This window comes from Lates calcarifer, unplaced genomic scaffold (genome assembly GCF_001640805.2).
Source record: "Lates calcarifer isolate ASB-BC8 unplaced genomic scaffold, TLL_Latcal_v3 _unitig_5776_quiver_344, whole genome shotgun sequence".
NCBI classification, from domain to species: Eukaryota; Metazoa; Chordata; class Actinopteri; family Centropomidae; genus Lates; species Lates calcarifer.
Genome location: NW_026117718.1, coordinates 472,732 through 488,468, shown reverse-complemented (window position 1 = coordinate 488,468; position 15,737 = coordinate 472,732). Strand labels below are relative to the sequence as shown.

General features: G+C 41.0%; 2 protein-coding genes across 2 annotated transcripts; one reads left to right on the top strand and one right to left on the bottom strand.

The window, feature by feature from the left end:
• Positions 1 to 2,833: 2,833 nt before the first annotated feature.
• On the top strand, positions 2,834 to 5,555 carry egr2b (early growth response 2b). The gene is made up of 2 exons (XM_018666475.2): positions 2,834 to 3,378; positions 3,677 to 5,555. The coding sequence occupies exons 1-2, from the start codon at positions 3,207 to 3,209 to the stop codon at positions 4,843 to 4,845; spliced, it is 1,341 nt and encodes a 446-aa protein (XP_018521991.1). The 5' UTR covers positions 2,834 to 3,206; the 3' UTR covers positions 4,846 to 5,555.
• A 4,715-nt stretch (positions 5,556 to 10,270) lies between these two features.
• adoa (2-aminoethanethiol (cysteamine) dioxygenase a) lies at positions 10,271 to 14,176 on the bottom strand. Its single transcript, XM_018666518.1, has 2 exons — positions 13,574 to 14,176; positions 10,271 to 11,804 (listed from the first exon to the last, which is right to left on the bottom strand). The coding sequence occupies exons 1-2, from the start codon at positions 13,907 to 13,909 to the stop codon at positions 11,346 to 11,348; spliced, it is 795 nt and encodes a 264-aa protein (XP_018522034.1). The 5' UTR covers positions 13,910 to 14,176; the 3' UTR covers positions 10,271 to 11,345.
• Between the last annotated feature and the right edge of the window lie 1,561 nt (positions 14,177 to 15,737).

Here is a 15,737-nt window from a genome sequence, read left to right as displayed (position 1 = left end):
GAGCATGTCAGAAAACTAAAGTGTTTCTAGTTGTTTTGATCAGTCAAACTGGAAGGTGTAAATCCAGTGGTCAGTGGGGAGGATCAAGAATCAAGAATCAAGATATCTAAAAGGGTCTCAGACAGTGTCTCCTCGAAGACATTCATGTTGTTTGCATGAAAAGTGAAAGAAATGATTGTGTAATGATTGTGCCTTAAAGTGTGGCTGTTTGGATCAGGTAGATACACTCTTGATGTCCAGCATGGTCAGAAGTATGTCTTCCTAATTAGTTCTTACAGAGCATATGGTGGCATCAAGGTGGAGGATGGACATGTAACATAGCTGACTTTTATGCAGGACACCAGAGTTTATGTCTTGTCATAATCCAAAAAATGATGGTCACCTTTTTTCTTCTTCTTTTTTTTTTTTTTTTTTTAAATCTTTTACAGTGATCTTTCATAATATGTACTTTTTAAGTTGCTAGATCCAGAGATGTCAGTATGCTTCAAACAAAGTGCTTGTCAAACAGCATTTTAAGCCTCCTCCTCCACACCTGTTGGATGTTGGAATTAGAGTACATTTTTTGGGAGGGACAATCATTTGTAACACCTGCTCTCTCTCACATACATACACCAGACAGGACTTAAATAATAATGTGTGTGTGAATGTGACACTCTGAAGCAATTTAGAGTGTCACGATTTAGAGACAGTTGTTTCATTACTCACACATTATATTAGATCGAAAGATACATGACTATAGGCTTGAGAAACAACTGATTATATATCAGTTCCCTTCTTTCACTTTTGTAATTTTGATCATTTGTACTAGTAGCAGGAGAAATATATGAAACACAAGCTGTTGTAACAGTGATGGTGAAGGTGGCAGCTGGAATTACAAACCATGAAACAGCATTAGTAAGTGTAGTTATCCCTGCAAAGCAGAAATTTAAACCAGAAAAACTGGAATGAGAGAAATGAAAGAATAACATTGATAATATAAAATATCAGAGCAAATCAATAAAACATGTAATGGTAGTAAGAAGGCAAATTACAAAGGGAACACCTTAGGACCATGATCAGTGACTGTGTCAACATGTTTTTGAAATGTAAACCTCCTGCTCCTGTATTCTGTGTATATGAGGCCTTACAAGTTTGATTACTGAAAGAAAATTAACATTGTACTATGATCATATGATTTGGAAGGTGTTTGATGGAACATAGACATTATACAGTCTCTTATTTGTTAATATGTTCAGAAGTGCTCTTACTCTTAAGACCAAAGGATTTATTAATTTTAAATAAACTAAATAGAACAAAACACATTTTATAAAGTAGTGTGTTTATACCAGAAAAATGTCACTGCCTACAATATAATGTTGTTTTCCAATACAGAGTTCACGAATTCCATAAATATCTCTGTTATTACACTCACAGCATGGAAGTTATACATTTACACATGGTGGGTGTTGGTCCTGATTCCCTAGAATGAATAAGAATTTATTGTGTTTCTTGACTGATTAAATAATATTTATGATAGGTCTTATGAGAATAATTTTATCTCAGTGTCAATCTAATCTGTTCACAGCTATCCTAATGTCAAAATGTTTTAGACTTTACTGTCCACTGTCAGTCGCTGTAAGGTCAGTTTAAAAAGTCTGCCATCATAAACTCAATGATAAACCTATATTTAGATCACAACATGACAGTGGCGAACTCTGCAACACACATACACACTCACATGGAAACTATATTCCACGCGTGGTGCCCGATATTTTCTGTTTTCTGTCTAACAACTTTTGTACTTTTGTCCACCCACGAAGGGACTTTACAAGATCAAACGGAGCAGAATGAGTCCGTGTGTGTGTGTGTGTGTGTGTGTGTGTATGAGAGAGAGAGAGAGAGAGAGAGAGAGAGAGAGAGAGAGAGAAAAGAGGGGAGTGGGTGGGGCAATTCTTAAGGAGGCCACGGGAGGGCACAGAATTCTCTCTCTTGAGACTAACAACTACAAACAAACTGCACAGTAGCAGCAGTACCGTAGTTTTATATGTTGCTGTTCCTTCCGTTTTTCTCACAAACGCTATAAAAGTACTGCACACAGCATATATTATATTACACACATATTATGACACACTATTATCTAGCAACACCGTTCTGATGGATGATGAATTGAAAGGTTTGAAAAAGTCAGATATAAATTCAGACGTCCTGGTTTATGTGTCACCTTTATAATTCATTTTCTGTTTCCCCTCTTTGTTTATTTCACATGGCCCACCACTTCTGCCTCTATAAATACTAGTTTCCTTTCGCTAAGCTCTATAAATATCTCCAAATGACTAAATTTAACTCCTCAGTGAAGCAAATGTATTCTTTCCTAGAGCATAGTCAAATCAGACTGACAGAAGTTTCCGAGCCCATGCAGCCTATCGCACCCAAAGGAGTAAATTCCGCTCTTCTGTCCGTCTCATTTAATTGTGGTTAGGGCAGTGCGGCTTTCTCTCTCTCGCTCAGCTCGGTAAAACTCGTCACTTTCCGATGATGGTATTCCGGAATCGAAACCAAATATGGAGCATGGGGGGTGTTCCCCTGTTTACCGGATTCAACCTTTTATGGGTTAAGAAGCTCGACCGGAATTCCTCTTTTGCTATTAGAGAGCGATTAGAAATTCACCAGAATATATGTAACAATGAATATTATTTCAAAGAAAGGTAAATAAAGTAAAGCTGTGAATGCTCACTGTAGTGTAGATGTTTAGTTTTTTTAATTGTTTACTGCTGTTAAGCATCGAGTGGAAAGTCATCTTTATCTCTCCAGGAGCAGCGGGTTCTCCATTGACAAGTGATTCCCTTTGAAATCGTCACGGAGCCTCTAAGCCAATCAGAATCGACAGCGGCTCTCTTCTCTCCGCTTTCACTACCCCTCCCACTCCATATTTGGGTAATGACGTATGATAGCATTCAAAAGGTTCCCCATATATACATACTAGAGCCAGGGCCCGCGTTCCCAACAAGAGATACTTTACACGGTGTGAAGTTTATCAGCAGAGCGCATGAAGCGCAGCGGACACACACGGAGCTCATCCTCTCACACCCAGTGACAGACAGTGACATGCAGTGGTGACCCGCGGGTTACACACTGTCATTTGATATAAGCTTGGAAAGAAAAGAACAAAAAGCCAAAAAAGAGAGAGAGAGAGAGAGAGAGAGGAGCAGACGCGTTTTCCCTACACAATGACGGCTAAAACTTTGGAGAAGGTGCCGGTGAATCTCGGGGGGTTCGTGCATCCCGGAACCGAGAGCGTGTACTCGGTGGATGACATCGCTACCACCTTGCCGACCTCTGTGGCTATCTTCCCCAACACAGATTTAGGAGCGCATTACGACCAGATTAATGTGACAGCAGGTAAGATGACACACTGCCTGACAAGAAATATTCATGTATGAAAAGTTGCCTCGGCCTCTATTCTGAACTACAAATCAGTCTTCAGGCTGCTTCAGAAAAGAATCAAAACTCTTTCGTATTTGTTTTCAGTGTTTCGTATGTGAATGTAATAACATGATTTTTAATGAGTCCGTTCGTAATGGAACAGAGACGCAGCAGCCGTCTCTCACCTAAAGCCCACTTTCCTGTCTGGTGTGAACAGCTTCATTAATCTTGTTTCTGTTTCCTCCCTGATGATGTGTTTTGTTTTCCTCTGCAGATGCTTTGATGAGCGCTGACATGAACGCGGAGAAGCGCTCTCTGGACCTCTCCTCCTACTCCAGCGGCTTCTCTCAGCCCGCGTCCCACCGCAACCAGACTTTCACCTACATGGGAAAGTTCTCCATCGACTCCCAGTATCCAAGTAACTGGAACCCCGAGGGAGTGATCAACATTGTCTCGGGCATCTTCAACGTGGCCCAGCCGCCGCCTCCTCCTCCCTCCTCTTCAGCGTCCTCCTCCCCGGCTTCTTCAGGATCTCCCAGTCATTTCTCCAGCGGAAATTTGAGTTGCACCATGGCAGCTCAGAACCAGGCAGACATAGATCATCACCACCACCTCTATTCCCCCCCACCCCCTTACTCCTCTTCTGGCTGCGGGGAGGTGTACCAGGACCCCTCGGCGTTTTTGTCCACTTCCACCTGTCCTATCGCCTCGTACCCACCGCCCTCCTACTCTTCGCCCAAGCAGCCCGGCAGCTCAGACACACCGGGGCTTTTCCCCATCATTCCCGACTACTCAGGCTTCTTCCAGCCGGCTTGCCAGCGGGACATGCACACTGCAGGCATCCAAGATCGGAAACCTTTTGGCCCATGTCCACTCGATACATTCCGCGTCCCACCACCCCTGACCCCGCTGAACACCATCAGGAACTTTACGCTGGGGGGTCCCGGTGGTGGCGGCTCAGAAGTAGGTCCGCCCAGACTTCCCACTGCTTACAGCCCACAGAACTTGCCCCTGAGGCCAATCTTGCGACCCAGAAAGTACCCGAACAGACCCAGCAAGACGCCTATTCACGAGCGGCCGTACCCCTGTCCTGCGGAGGGGTGCGACCGGCGGTTCTCCCGCTCTGACGAACTGACCAGACACATCCGTATCCACACCGGACACAAGCCCTTCCAGTGTCGGATCTGTATGCGCAACTTCAGTCGCAGCGACCACCTCACCACGCACATCCGGACGCACACGGGAGAGAAGCCGTTCGCCTGCGACTTCTGCGGCCGGAAGTTCGCCAGGAGCGACGAGAGGAAGAGACACACTAAAATCCATCTGAGGCAGAAGGAGAGGAAGTCCTCCACTGTCTCATCCTCGTCCTCTTCCTCGTCCGGCAGCTCCGGGCTGGAGCGGCCGTCAGGCGGGATCAGCGCAACCAACGGCATCTGTCCATAGACAGAAAACTTTGTTGTCACCATGGCAGGGTGACGCACACTAACCCGTAAAAAGGAAAGAACCACCAAATAACGATTCTGAAACTGTTGTGAACTGAAGATAGCAGCCTAAACACCAGGATGGGGATAAACAAGAACTTCTGTGCAGTCGTGCGCAATTACGCACATCCACTCATTCCTGCTCCAAAACTGACCCAGAGACTGACACGAATGCACTTTGCCTGCAAAGTCTACTGAACATCCAAGTAAATATAGCCATTAATTCATAGGAATATACAAGGACGGTTGTAATAAAGGGGATTTTTAAATCATCGCCACACTTACTGAGCGCACAAGCGGCAGCGCCTTTAAATGTGAAATAACTGCAATAACGTTTTGAATAAAGAAAACTGTTTTAAATTATTAAAGTGACAAAGTGTTGATTCTAACATGTTTGTTGATGACTATATCTCCCCTTTAGTGCCTTGCTGCGTGTCTTTTTGTACACTGACTGATTCAAGGACGCTTCTAATGTGCATTTGTCTTTTAATATGTACAGGTCAAAGACTTTCTATTTTTGTACACATTTCGTCTCGTGAAACTCCAGGTGTTAAGCAGTTGTGGTTCACTTGTACATGTTGGAGTGTAAATATGTTGACCTAATTGTGACTTGACATTTTTGTTGTGAAGTGTGTCTTGAAACTTAATAAATGTATGAGGATGCTAAACACAGCCGGTTTCCGTTTGGTTTATTACCGACAAGTAACGCAGAGCACAGTCCACGGTGTCAGCCGTGATGCGTTCCTGGAACCCAAACGTCGCCCGGTTTAAAGCGGCGAATGAAATTCTTCTATCTGCATTTATTAAAAAAAGACTTGTAAAGCTGTTGATGTTGGAAATTTATTGGGTAAACCCCACGTTGCGTCACCCATGGCATATCTGACTCAGAGTTTTCACCCACTCACTTTTTATTTAGGTATCATATCAGGTTATAAACAGGCGATGATCTAGTATGCAAATAGTTTGTTTTAAGATCGACAGCCACAATAGAACAAGTCCGCGGTTTGTCACAGTAAAGGCCAAATAAATACGTTATACTGATTCAACTATTCTCTGTAGGTCATGTTTCCTATAGATCATTCGTTTCTAAAAATTCTCATGTGTTTGACGAAATGGGAACAAAAGAGAGAGGAATATAGGCTATACTGAGTATAAATAATAGAATAATGAGAGGAATACAAATGAATTTTAGAAACACTGAGATAAAGAATAAAACTGTGGCACAGACATACTGGATCCATTATATCTTCAATTATTACTATTGTTTTTGTTATTATTATAATTATTAGAAATGTCAAAAGCGAGGAACTCTTCAAAAGAGGATATACAGCGATCAGACTGAACATTAAAACCAGTTTAAATGTTGGTGCTGGTTGGTGTATATAGATTTGAAGAGTAAAAATGTAAAACTCCTCTCAGGTTGCTAAAACCTACAAAAATTCCAGAAGAAATGACAGAGGACATGACTTCAGTGTCCTCAGTGCGACACACACTGACTTTAATTCCATGTAGGCACAGAGATCCTTCTATTTTCTGTGGTGTTCTGTGAATTAGCTTTTTGAAACTCATAAACCAGTTGTTCTTTGTTCCAAACTTTTACAATCTGAAAAAAACCTAAATAAGAATACATTGTTGTGTGTGTTTTTATGTTTTGATGTTTCATATGTGTGTCATGTGACTCATACCTTTATGCCTCTCAGGAGTGGGCCGCTGTGATCACCTGTTTCCTTTCCCTTCACTAAATGCCTGTATACTTGTTTTTAATACCAGGATGTGGTTCTTTTCACTTGTGGTACAACCCAATCATTGCACAGTGGAACCAAGTTAGTGAGTTTGCAGTGATGCTGTAAGTAAACTTTACTGATGCATTAGAGGGATTCACTTTATGTGAGTAAAACAGAAGTGTCAGTTTACTGTGCTTGGAAGAACAAAAGAGAAAATCTGATCCGATTTTTAGTCTCTTAACTAACACATCTCTCCTGATAAGTATCAGGATCGTGGATCAGAGTAGAGGCCTGTAGTGGTTTGGCAGGATGTGTAGTACTTCAGGAAGTATTCAGACCCCTTAACTTTTTGTGCACATTATTGTGTTATAGATTTAACTGTTAATGGATTAAATTATCATTTAAGTCCTTCAGTCTACACTCAGTAGTCCATTGTGACAAGATGAAAACATGTTTTTATAAATTTTGCAGATTTAAATGCGATGTTTGAGACAAAGACTGTCAGGCTGTAAACTCACAGTATGAGATAGTAGAATCTTTAGACCAGAGCCACAGGCTGCAACAGCCAGTCAAATTTGATAACTGATAAAACGCCCCTAAAATTAGAGAAAAATGTGTCTTAATATTCATAAAAAAGAATAAATAAATAAATAGAACAATGTAAAATAACAAGTCTTACTGGTTACTGTGTAACCTTCCTCCCTTTCTCCACTATCTGAACTCATCTTGTTGATAAAAAAAAAATCTGCATTGTCTGTCTAGCTTTGTCTATTTTAATTTGTCTGTCATGTTGAATGGATTTTGATGTACATTGTTTATCTAATTTTAAGTTGGTTCAATATTCAGTTTCTGATTAAGGCAGCGTAAAATGTCCCAGACCTTGGACATACAAATGAAACTGATTGTCCTCTTGTTTGATTCTGGAGGAGACAGAAAGGACATGTCCCAGTGTCAGAGCTTTTCTTTCAAAAAAGCTTGAAAAAGACTGCAGTAATCTATAGCATCTTTATTCTTCTGATGCCAACGTGACCACAAGAACAAATCAGCAGTTCTGTAGAAAGTCATCATGAGCTGAACAAAGACCATCACTGTTCTTCAGCCCTCCTTTCCTCACTGACAGTCCTCAGGATACAGTTGTGTTATGGTTCATGATGGTCAGTGTGCACTGCTGCATCTGCACCTGTCTCATTATCTTGTTGAATATTAATTTAGTTATTGTACCTGCCTGATGACAACCCAAAAAACATTTGCTAATAAATATAACCAGACGTATGTCATATATATATATATATATATATATATATATATATATATATATATATATATATATATATATATATATATATATGTATTCAGGGCAGTGGGGAAAATCTGTAGCTGCTATCAACAAATGGCTTTTCATGTTCAAGCTGCACCACAAATATTCCCCATACTGATGTACTGGCCTGATAGACTTCATACTGGAAATTGAAGATAATTGTAGTGAGCCACAGCCACTGACCTGACTGACAGGGTCACTGTAACTGCACTGCCTGTAGTGATGAGTCAATATTAGCCTCTAAAGCATGTACATGTGTACATGTACATACATGGTGCAGACATTAATATTTACACTGTATGGAATAATATCTGACATGGAAAGAAACTTAAAACTTAAATGGGGTGGACCACTATTGTGAAACAAGTGAATCTAGTAAGGTATGTTTAGAAGGCTTCTCTACTGACATAAAAAGAAAAGAGTTCAATGTAAGAACTTATAATAGATATAAATATTTCTTCAAATATTAACCAAGATTAAAAGAGAAATTAACAATAATGTTGAAGCTCTACCACAAATATCCTATTGTGTTTGAGTGTGGGAGAAAACTTGGCCTGTCCTGATAGTGACCTTTTTTCTCTTCTTCTGTTCTTTGAAGCTTTCTCTTTCTGGATTTGACTGTTTGAGGATTGTTGTCCTGCTGGGAAGTGAATCCTCTCTCAGTCTAGGATTTATATGTACTGTTGATGCAGTATTTCTAAAATTCAACAAGGCCTAACTGTAGATCTCAGACATGAGGGCCTCAGGTCTGTGAGTCAGTGGGTCCCCAAGCATGAGGTGTGTCATTTCCTTTGGTGGACTTTTTCCCCGTGAGGACCTTATATGCACACTTGGACAGATTATTTATTATATAAAACAATATGGGAGCCCCTCAGTGACACTCTGCTTCTCTCACAGTTGATCATGCTTTACTCCACTCCTGTAGTAAGGTGAATAAAATATTCTCTAAATGCAGCAGTGTGCTGAGTGAGGGAAAGTGGAGCGGTTGTGTCATTGAGAAAAAAATCAGGCAACAAAGAGGATGGGGGCCTACTGAGGCTGTGTATGTACGGGGCTCCGATTTTTCTGCTACACCACTGCATATAAAAGACTGCACATATTGTTATTTTTTCCAGAAGGACATGAACATTCCACTTTCTGTGAGCTTTTCTCACAGGTGGGATTTTATTTCTGTTGTAGGACATTTTTACACAGAAGTTAGTCACAGGCAGAAAGGGCTTAAAGCCACTGAAGAGTGCTTTATCTTGTTTGTACTGAGATCTAGCTTGGCACATAATACACAGAAGTGATTCACTGACTTGACTGGGTCTGTTTTTACAACCTGGGTCTTAATATTATAGTTATAGAATATGATGTTATACTGATGATAACTTACTTCAGCTTACTAAGTGAGATAGTCCACCAAACACAACTGGACTCAGCAGTCAGACAGGTCCAGTCAAACTCAAGTTATTTAAACCAATGATTTGTCTTTGGAAGCTGAAATGGCATTTCCACCTGTCCACTGCCTTGTAAGTATGTGTAAGCACACAATAATGATTCCTAAATTCAGAAAAATGTCAGAGCACTCTGGCATCATATTACATTGTAATAGAAATTATTTATTTGTCAGAGCTCTGAGATACACTGTAAGGGCTGCTCTGGTTTTTCCAGGGTTCTGTTCCAAGTAGGTCTGTAGGAGGGTTGAATCAACTTTATACAAGTCACAATAACACTCAACAGACTACATTTGTTGGATTTGTCTTGACCTACAGAGATCAGAAAACACTTCAGTGGTGTGCAAAAAGGTTCAAAGGAAAATCTGCCAAAAAACAACAAATATCTGAACAATTTGATCCTGATTATGTGCAGTAGTGTGCCCCTTACAACAGTTTCATCTGCACACTGTGGTCAAAATACAATGAATAAAGCTTTCAGCCAGAACAGTCCTTTCTGACAGCAGGGAAAGCACAGGTATGATTAATTACATTAATTCATGATGACTGAATTCTATTTGGGTGTGCCAGTTCCAAGATAGTGATATTGTCATGCTGGCTCACTACATGGCTTCCTGCAACACAAATGGAACAGAAGTATCATTATGTCATTGATTACACCTCTTCCTCCTGCGAGGAAAAGTCACATGTTGCTGCTGTGAAGACAGTTCATCTCATGAGGACTGGACACACTTTGCAGAAAAATCAAAAACATTCGTTTGACTTTAAGACTCTGGCATTGATCAGATTCTGTTCTTTGTACTAATTTTGAAAAATTTCTTGACAGATCAAAAGGTAAATTAGAAGCCAATATGTCATTTTGTTGTATTGACCAAAATCAAAATGTCAAAAACACTACAGGACCAGAGGTATGAGACAGCAACTTTATTGTTCCACATACATTCATCATCAGAGTAACAGAATCACTGTCAAACTGGCACATAGACCTGTGTGGAGTCTAATATAGGTCACAGGAATGTCATGATAGAAATTAAAGGTTCTGCGACATACACATAGGAGTGATACTGTGTTTAACAAGGTAAAAGATAGTGACAAGTCTAAGTGTGTTGGCTTTATACCATGAAAATGCTGACATTCCCCAATACAGCTTCCTATTGTAAAATGCAATAGTTTTTCAGAAACTATATTTTCTAGACTGGGATTAAAGACTTCAGTCTGTCTTTAATATGATGCATCACATATGTCATCTCACTGTGGATGACATTACATTAGCTGAAATAACAGTATAATACATCACCAAATATGTAGAAAGAGCTGAACTTGAGCTTTTTTTTCCTTATCTGTCCAAACCTGTGTCAATGGAATAAGTTAAACATATAAGATAAAAATAAAGTGGATATATAATGTAGTGTGTGCACATTGAAAGAGGAGGTTGGTGTGTACAATAAAAATGGCACTCCTAAGAAGAATACATTCAATACTCACAAATAAGGCAGGTACAAATTGAGTTACAGGCTTTGGCATTAAGACACCTCTGCAATACAGTGGAATATTCATGTGTAAAAGGCTTCACAGGACACACATCAGACCCTAATGACACCCCACCACTGACACAACACCTAGCTGATGACATTCAAGTGTATACAAAGCAACATAATGGTCCAAAGAAAGATACCATATTTGGAAAGTGAATTCCTGGTGTCAATACTTTAACCAGTGCTGACAAGGTTATAAAGGCTTTGCAGAAGGAGGTTCAGTGGTCTTTATTCTGGGTGGGGTGTCAGAGTTCACGCCCCCGTTTCTGCAAGCTTCTGTCGTGCCATAGCATCCTTGAGCAAGACACTCAGTCTCTTTGAGTTCCAGGTAATAATGACCCTCATGTTTGACCTTCCTGTGGAAGGTGACCAAACAAAGTTTACCATTGTGGATGGATGGATATCACAACATTATAACTACCATATTCTGCAATGATGAGAGTTTTCATTCAGATAGAGACTGCAGGGCCTGGGTAGGGTTCCCCACCACACCAGAAGTCCTCTGGCTGAGGGATTTCTAGAAGCCAAGTGTCCTCCTCTTTCTCCTTCTCCTCTCCCTGCTGCTCCTCGCTGCTCTTTCCATCTGTTTCTCTCTCTGCCACAGTTTGCAGGACTTTGTAATAGTGACAGTCCCGACCATCATCTGGATTGTATGGTGGTGCCAGGATATCCAGGAAAGCAGCTGGCCCCTCCACTGCGTCAATCTGGTGGAGGTTATCCCTAAGAGGAGTGAGCAGGCATGGCCCGCTGTTCTCGGAGTACTCTGCAACAGAGCGGAGTATGGAGCGCCACAGGGAGGCCGTCTGGAGTGGGGCCAATGGAGGATCAAAGTGAGGTGGGACGGTTTTGACAGTCAAGTTATCCTCCAGTTTATCAAAGCAGCGGACACTCACCTTCCCATAGAGAACCTGAACAGGAGACAGGAAACAGGAATTTAAAATGATTCCTCATAATACATCACTCTTTTCTCTGGATTCCCAGGACTGACTTCTTGCCATAAATTAAGTTTGAGTTTTAAAACAGACTTTCAGACAATCAATGACTGAGCCATATGACAAACCACATGCATAGTTTATGTTTTTGCATTTTGTTTCTTTTTTGAGCATAAAGGCACATCTAAAGTTGCTAAAAATGATGAGATTTCACAGATTCACATCCATGACCTTGTCCTGAATTCCACTGTCAATGGGGGCTCTTCACTGAAGTATATTTTTTGTCCTGAGCTGAGCTGATCTGTATTCAGGGAAACTTAAAATGGTTTAACTGGACACTAGTCATTATGTGTGACCCAGGTTCAAGGCCATTCAACAGTAAAATATCTCAATCATCTCTGTAGTGTAAAGAAGAAAATTTACTCCAATTAACTCATCAATTCATTATGACTTTGAAAGTGCAGCTTTAATTTTCAGTTAAGTTTAGTTATACTGATGAAATGCAGAAGAGTGGTAGACTGTAATGAGCCTTCACCCTGGTCCTGTGAAACTGAGCACATCTCATTAGCATATTGTAAAATCTAAAACACATTAATAGCACACCAAATACTCAGTAGTAAGCACCTTATGACCCTAACACATACCTGATTATTTGTTTTAGTAGGAATATTTTCTTGTTATAAAGAGAAATTGAGCAAATAATTTTTTGCACCAGCAGCGATACAATGCTAAGCTTGTAACTGGAACTCCTGAATATGACTGACCAAAATGTGTTTAACTTCAGGGAACCAAGAGAAAAAAGTTCCCCATTTGCCAAAGTGAGATGACTCACGGGCTGCTGTTATGGGTCTTTAGAGGAAATATTCAGCATGCCCAGATGTAGAAAGAACATAGCATCACAACATATTAGCAGGAATCCATAAAATGAAGGAGAATACCAAATCACAGAAGCAACCACACAGTGTCAGAGTCTGAGGAATACATTATTTGCATAAGTCTGCAATATTTTAATTTGCAGACTAATGCAAACACGTTATTTTAAAATATGCATGATGTGAGTACATTAACTGAAATAAAGATTTTTTTAGCCTGATTTGAACACAGTGTGTCTACCAGACATAGTCACAAAATAAATTAATAATACCAGACCTGTTGAGGTGATTCTGTGCTTCAGTGATGCAGAGTGCTTGCAGTGAAGCTGGGGCTTTTGAGGTCCCTCAGGGTCTGGGACAGTTGCCAGTTATGTTTTCTACCCTTTGTATTGGTGGATTACTAACATATGGCCAGTCTTATATTCATGGTGTCCTCTGTGTACACACAAGACCCAGCATGTCACTGGGCCCTTGGATATGCAAAGAATGGACATGTGTTTATAGTGTGGTGGTTACTGTGACAGTGGACATGAATGACAGTGTGACCCAAACACAGTCTACACTCACTGTGATATAAAACAAACAAGTACACATTCAATCGGAAAGTCTGAGGTTTTGTTTTTGTTCTGGCAAAAGTCCACACCTTAAAACACATGGCATCACATATACAGCTGGTGTGCCCTCTGAACCAAATGTTTCATAGACCTTATTAAATGGATGCTTATTAAACATGTGTGTGCTGAGCCGTGGCCTTAACGTTATTTGCGGTTTCCTGGCTGTTTATGGCTTGAAAACAAAAAGTCAGAACACAGAGAATAGCTCATACAGGGGTCACAGAAGACCACATCATATTAGAAATGAGGTGTAAAAGACCTTAAGCATCCCGTTCATGTCCGGATGGTCGTGCAGCGGTATGGAGGCGCCGGTCCTCAGCAGGAACACCCCCATGCTGAACACCTCCGTCTCGCAGATGTGCATGTAGGTGACCGGGGGGCTCTGGAGCCCTGCTGCCCCGGAGCCCGGTTTGCTTTTCCGGGGAGCAATTTTCAGGTCAGCAGCCCTGACCGCGGTCACTAAGGAGATTAGTTCATCCTGCTTATCCGCAACGAGTTTATTATCCCCGTTGGACGAAGACTTCAGGCCTTTAAATGTGATATAGGCCTGCTTCGCTATTTTCTGTATAAGAGGAGTTTTGTTGTCCCGCGGCATCCTGGCAGAGGAAAAAACTAACGGTTATCGGTGTGTCTCTGACCCTGTTGCCCGGACCGAGCAAACCCAGTAAAAAAAAGAAAAGCTAGTAAATCCCCCAGTGTCACCAGAGTTCCTCCGAAGCTGGTCGGTCGACGCTCAAAACAGAGAAGATGCAGCTTTTATAAAAACAAAACGAAATTCATGGTGATAATGTCTAATGTCAGCTTGAGCTGAGAGCCTCCCTGCGGTCATTTTCCCCCGTCCTGTCTCGTCTCCTGTGTGTTCACGGAGCATGCGCACGAAACGCAAAGCAGCATGGGATATTAAGTTTTATCACGTAATATAACAAACATGTAACTCACGTAAACAGGAACAGTGAAGCACTGCATGACCAGTGGTCAACAAACATATGTGTGTGGCTGTGTAAGATCAGGGACTATTCTAACATCTTGAAAACATTTTTTAAAAAATAAGACGACCTGCATTTCAATGAGACTACATTTCCCAAAAGTCTTTGGGACGCAACAGAGTTGCAGAGGGGAAGGCCAGACAGGCCATTGAACTCCCCGTAGGATATTCGTTAGATGCCCCCGGAGTAAATTCTGGGGGAAGTGACGTATTTTTCCTCATCCTTAATTCCAACAATTCTCTGACCCTGACCCCAACCTAACCCTCTCCCTATTCTCTAGACCCTGTGCAGCATTATATCCCCTTCATAATGCAGCTCCCCTCACCAGTTGTTTGGTGTTGCAAGAAGTGGATTTTCATCAGTCAGGTTTTAGTGTATATCAGTCATGTTCAGGTATTATGTGTGGCTTGGTCATTCATTTTTGGCTCTGACTACCAAGCTAGGAATTAACCTGCAGAGACCTCTAACATATAGTTTTTGTGAACCAGAATATTTTGCAGAAATAAAATAAATACAGCAGTTAAAAACATTTAAAGTATAAAACAAAATAAGTATGTATTGATAAGAGGACGACAGTGGTTAGCACTGTCGCCTCGCAGCAAGAAGGTTTACATGTTCTCCCTGGGCCTGTGTGGGTTCTCTCCTGTTCTCCAGCTTCCTCCCACAGTCCAAACACATGCAGGTTAACTGGTGACTCTAAATTGCCCGGAGGTGTGAATGTGAGTGTGAATGGTAGTTTGTCTATATATGTTGGCCCTGCGATGAAGTGGCATTGGGATAGGCTCCAGCCCCCCGACCCTTAACAGATAAGTTGTATAGATAATGAATGAATGTATTGATAAGTAAATAACACTGTCATAAGAACCAGGGGATCAGAACAACAGAACAGAACAATTAAAATCGAAATACACAATACTATGAATTGTTACATTATGTGACATTATTATACAAAATACAATAGAACAATACAATAGAATGGAATAGACCAGGCTTTGCATTGGAAAGATCACCAAATCAACACACAGAACATTTTTTCTTTAATTAAAAAAAACAGACCATATGAGTTCTACAAAATACTAACTGGGGCTGTGTATCATACAGTTTACAATGAGCTTAAGATTTGGTTGTCACATTGTTCCATTCTATTACTTCTTTCTGAGACACTGAACGGTTACATTCAGGATTCATTGCTACAGGGTTCATTGTCATGGCCGTGTGGAATGGTACTGCAATCTGGCACAGCACTTCTCAAGACAGAGGTTGCAGATTTATCAGCATGTGTCCTGTTGGAGCCAATCACTGGGTGAGAGGCAGGGTACACCCTGGACTGATCACCAGTCCATCACAGGGCTGACACATAGAGACAACCAACCATTCACACTCACATTCACACCTACATGTAATTTAGAGTCACCAGTTAATCTGCATGTGTTTGGA

What these genes read in the sequence shown, in the direction of transcription:
- egr2b (XM_018666475.2), top strand. Translation starts at nt 3,207, where the DNA reads ATGACGGCTAAAACTTTGGAGAAGGTGCCGGTGAATCTCGGGGGGTTC. An exon ending in CCAGATTAATGTGACAGCAG is followed by an intron (nt 3,379 to 3,676) that starts GTAAGATGACAC and finishes TTTCCTCTGCAG; the next exon opens with ATGCTTTGATGAGCGCTGAC.
- adoa (XM_018666518.1), bottom strand. Translation starts at nt 13,909, where the DNA reads ATGCCGCGGGACAACAAAACTCCTCTTATACAGAAAATAGCGAAGCAG. An exon ending in ACATGAACGGGATGCTTAAG is followed by an intron (nt 11,805 to 13,573) that starts GTCTTTTACACC and finishes TCTCCTGTTCAG; the next exon opens with GTTCTCTATGGGAAGGTGAG.